This window comes from Lemur catta, chromosome 22 (assembly GCF_020740605.2).
Source record: "Lemur catta isolate mLemCat1 chromosome 22, mLemCat1.pri, whole genome shotgun sequence".
NCBI classification, from domain to species: Eukaryota; Metazoa; Chordata; class Mammalia; order Primates; family Lemuridae; genus Lemur; species Lemur catta.
The window spans coordinates 25,528,746-25,533,100 of NC_059149.1; the positions used below are offsets into that span (position 1 = coordinate 25,528,746).

General features: G+C 47.6%; 1 protein-coding gene across 1 annotated transcript; it reads right to left on the bottom strand.

Moving 5' to 3' along the window:
- Nucleotides 1–288: 288 nt before the first annotated feature.
- On the bottom strand, nt 289–1,208 carry LOC123626391 (V-type proton ATPase subunit E 1-like). Its single transcript, XM_045535315.1, has 2 exons — nt 763–1,208; nt 289–628 (listed from the first exon to the last, which is right to left on the bottom strand). Exons 1-2 carry the CDS (start codon nt 907–909, stop codon nt 317–319), a joined length of 459 nt encoding a protein of 152 aa, XP_045391271.1. The 5' UTR covers nt 910–1,208; the 3' UTR covers nt 289–316.
- Between the last annotated feature and the right edge of the window lie 3,147 nt (nt 1,209–4,355).

A 4,355-nucleotide genomic window follows, 5' to 3' on the forward strand; every position in this document is an offset into this window, starting at 1 on the left:
CATTCTGTCCTTCTGTTTTCTTTTAAACACTTTCAAGTTCAAGAGTCTGTGCTTGATGTGGCAGGAGGTGTGCAAAGGCTGGCCCAGTGCTTCTGGGCAGGGACCACCTACTACGGGAACAAGCATGCAGGAGCCCATAAAAATGCAGACTGCGGGCCTGCACCCCAGAACCTCTGATTCATAATCAAAGAGATGGGGTGGGGTGGGAGGGAAGGAATGTGCACTTACCCAAGTTCCCCAGGGATTCTGACGCCACGTATAAAATATGAGAACCACAGATGCAGAAGATAAAGAAAGAAAAATATTGTTTTTTAATTTATGCCTCACTCATCAAATTGGACGTCTGAATTTTCTTCTGCTGCTCAGTCTGCTTCTCTTGCTTCTCATCGTATTCCATAATCTTCAGTCTTTGGGTTTGCACAAGCCGACCTTTCTCAATGTTGAACTTTTCTTCTGCCTTTGCATCTATTTCTTCTGCTTTTGCATTGGCCTCTTGTTCAACGAAAGCCATCATATGCTTAATCTGCTTCTGCACGTCAGCATCGCTGAGGGCCATGGCGAAAGCAATGCTAGACCGGTGGGCAACCGGATCGAGTTGAAGCCAACTCTGTTGCTTCCAGCATCCCCCCTGCGATAAAACAGAGCTTCCCCGTAAAAGAAAGGAAGAAAGAGCATCTCCTTGTGATGACGTTACCCAGCTTTGTAATCTGATGGTTCCTTCCCCTTCGGGACTCCCAGACCCTCTAAATGTCCCAGACAAACCTGTTCCCTAAGCTTGCAACTTGGAACTTGCTTGTCCCCATCATCCATTGTTGTCATGATTTCAGCGTCACAGCGTCTCCCTCCTTCCAGACGCAGAAACACTGGGGACTCTACTAGGCAGTGTGGGATCCCACTGAATCTGCTCATTCATTCAACAGATGGCTACTGAGCTGCAAGTAGCTGCCACAAACACACAGAAAAGGCTAGCTCCAGATTCATGTTGGCTTCCTGCCCGGGGCCACTTTCCAAATTACCATACAGAGAATCAATAGAAATTATCCAAACTGAAGAATAAAGATAAGAAATACAGCAAATAAACAAAACTTCACGGGCATATGAGGAAATATAAAATGGTGCAACATACACGAATCGGACACTCAGAAGAAAAACTTGAAGACAGATACAAAGAAAAATCACATCTATGCACTTGGACTACTCAAATTGCTCAAAACTAGGGATAAAGAGAAAATATGTAAAACAATCAGAGAATAAGAGACACACTACATATAGAGGAACAATGTTATTAAAAATCACTGGCTCTTATCAGAAACAGTGAAGAGATCAGAAACAATGGAATGAAATATGTGAAGTTTTTTTTTCACATGTTATATGATTCCGTTTATATGAATTGTCTAGAATAGGCAAATCTAGACAGACAGAAAGGAGATTAACAGTTGCCATGGGCTGGAGGTAGGAACGGAAAATGAGTGTAAATGGGCTGATATTTTCTTTTGAGGTGATAGAAATGTCCTAAAATAATATTGTGGGGGTGGTTGCACAACTCTATAAATACACTATAAATCATTGCATTATGCACTTAAAATGGGTGAATTTTAGAGTATGTAAAGTTTACCTTGTTTAAAAAAAAAGAGCAACCCTCAGATAACCATCGGAGGATTTCTTTATGGTGGGCATTTAGTATCTGTAAAAGGATCCTTTCCTCTAGCAAGTTCTAGGGCAGTGCACTTCCCAGAGAATGAATGGAAGGTAGAAGAGACCGGCGCTTCACCAGACTGCAGTCTCCAGCTGCCTAGTGAGAGCTGCATGACATGTTCTCCACTGTACAGCTCTTGTCATTTAAATTATCCTTATCAAACATTTACCAAGGCCTCTGAGCACCTGCATCCACCAAAAGGCTCTGCGTCACCTTGCAGATGTGGTCGCAGGCACTAACACTACCGAGAGGCATTGCAGAGCCAGGGGAAATGAGCTGACTCTGTTGCTGAAAGTTTCTGACAATTTTACCCCTCGCAGCCATACCCAGAACCCCACCAGGCCCACCGTGGGCATTGCTTCCTAAGGAGCACCTCCAATCCTGTGCTGCTTCAGCTATGTCCTCAGAACCAGAAATCTGAAATCTTTGCCATTTTCAAAGAAAAATTCTATCCACGCAGAATTTTATATCCAGAGAAAATATCCTTCAAAAATGAGGGAAAACGAAAGACATTTTCAGTAAAAATGAAAGCTCACAGAATTCATAGCCAGTATATAAGCACTATAAAAATTGCTAAAGGATATTCCTCATGTTAACTGGAAATACCAGATAGAAACTTGGATCTGCAAGAAGGAATGGAGAGCAGTGGTAGATAAGGAGGTGAGTATTAAAATGTATGGATATTTTTCTTCTCTGAATTTTCTTCAAAGACAACTGATCATTTAAGAAAAGACGATAAGACTGTGGGGTGGGATTCATGTCAGTAGTAGAATATGTGTCAGTAGGAACCTCAGAGTTCTTCCCCTTTGGTGCCACCAGGCAGAGGCCTGCAGGGGGTGAAGCCAAAGGCAGTGGTGGCAGATCCAGCCTCCCAGGCCAGTCTCACTTGGGCCCTGCCCAGGGATCCAGCCTCTCTGTGACACTCTTGGATGTGCTGGAAGGCAAGTAAACAGCTTACTTCAAGTCCTATTTAAGTTTTAAGGAGTAGCCAAGGTCTTCCAGAGCCCCATCTCCTGAAAGCCCCCCTCCCGGCCCCCTGGCCTGCTGCTTCCCGCTCTGGTGAGATCATCTGACCCCAAGCAGCCTGCAGTTTCCTTTCTCTCCACACCTCCTAAACCCACTGCCCGGTTCCAGCACCGCCTGGGACTACTGCTGACCTTTGGGGCAGTTTGTTTGGGAAGTGCCCTTATGTAAACAAAAACAGCCTCCAGGTCTGCCAGGGGCCGGTTTGTTTTCTCCCTCAGGTACAGGGTAGAAAAATAACCAGTGGGAGGGAGGAGAGAGCCACAGAGGCGGGACCCTGCCTCCGGGGACCTTGAGACCTCAGGCTTCTGTCCTCTCAGCCTGTCCCCTCAGGGCCTCCTTTGTCGGACAGAATTCAGTTCTCAGGGGAGAGGGGCTGGGGGGAGGTGGTGGCTTTAAACAATGCCACAGTGTCTGGCAGGGAGCCGCATGCTTGACCTGATTAGGCTCACTGAGCCAGGGAGAGGGAGGGAGCAAAGGCAGGCTTGAGAAACTGTTTGTCTTCTCCACCCGAAAGACTTTTCTTCCTTGTGTCTCTGCCAAGGTCTCTTCTTGGGTGGAAAAGGCTGAATCGTCTCATTTCCCTAGCGGCACGATGGCCTCTCTTCTCTAAGCCTGTCCCCCCATCTTGTCCTTCTTTTCCATCAACCAGCTCCCAAACAGAGAGTGTTTTTCACACTTGCAGCTCTCCCTCCTCAGGCCCTGCCAGGCCCGAAGCTGGGCCCAGGAGTCCAGCTGGCACCCACATGAAAGCCCTTCCTGTCAAGAACCCACACAGAACCGAGCCCCAAGGCTGCCCACACCCGCAGCCCTGGCCCAGGGTCCCTGAACACAGGACCATGGAAACTTAGCCACGAGGCTCCAGGGGAAAAAACAACCCGAGCCACACAGGAGAGGGGCCTCCTGTGCCTGCAGCCACACTGGGCACATCAAGGGAGAAAGAGCCATGCCCAGGGACCCTTTAAACATGATCTGCGGCACCTGTGCCTGGCAGAGGACATGGGAACGTGGGAATAGTGCTGGGGGCAGCACTTTGTGTTGTTAGTGCAGGTGGAGGGAAAACAGGAGATCCACAGTTTCCAACTGCATCGGCAGAAAAAGTGAAAGCTGAGAAGCCAGGGTGAGGCCCCAGGGAACAGGACGGGAGGGGGTGGCTGGGTGGGCCCAGAATCGAGGTCTGATTCTTGAAATGGTGGGAAAAGGCAACAGGCCGGTGCTTCCTTGGGAGAAAATCTGGTCTCTCAACCTGCAATGACGGGTGTTGTTTCCAGCTGGCACAGCCAGACCTGTTCCCAGGATGCTGACACAACCCGGGGAAAACCGCGACCAGGGTGGGGGTGACTTGTTCAAGGTCGCACAGCTCATTCAAGGTGGGGTTTGAACCGCAAACCCAGGACTTCTCATCTCCAAAGAATCTCCTAGTGGATTTTGAGGGGTTCATTCTTAGACAAATCTGAGAGAACACACCTCAAAATGTGAATCTGGGTAACTTAAATTTGGCTTTTTTTTTGGTGTGTGTGTGTGTGTGTGTGTGTGTTTTGTTTGTGTTTTGCTTAGCTGTGCTTTCTTTTTTTTTTTTTTTTTTACAGCGAGCAAGAATTGCCTGTGTAAAACAAATATGATGTAAAAGGAAAAC

Bases quoted from the DNA above. Each gene is read 5' to 3' on its own strand.
- LOC123626391 (XM_045535315.1), bottom strand. From the start codon at position 909: ATGAGCAGATTCAGTGGGATCCCACACTGCCTAGTAGAGTCCCCAGTG. The intron at 629-762 runs GTTTGTCTGGGA...GTTTTATCGCAG, and splicing joins GTTGCAAGCTTAGGGAACAG to GGGGGATGCTGGAAGCAACA.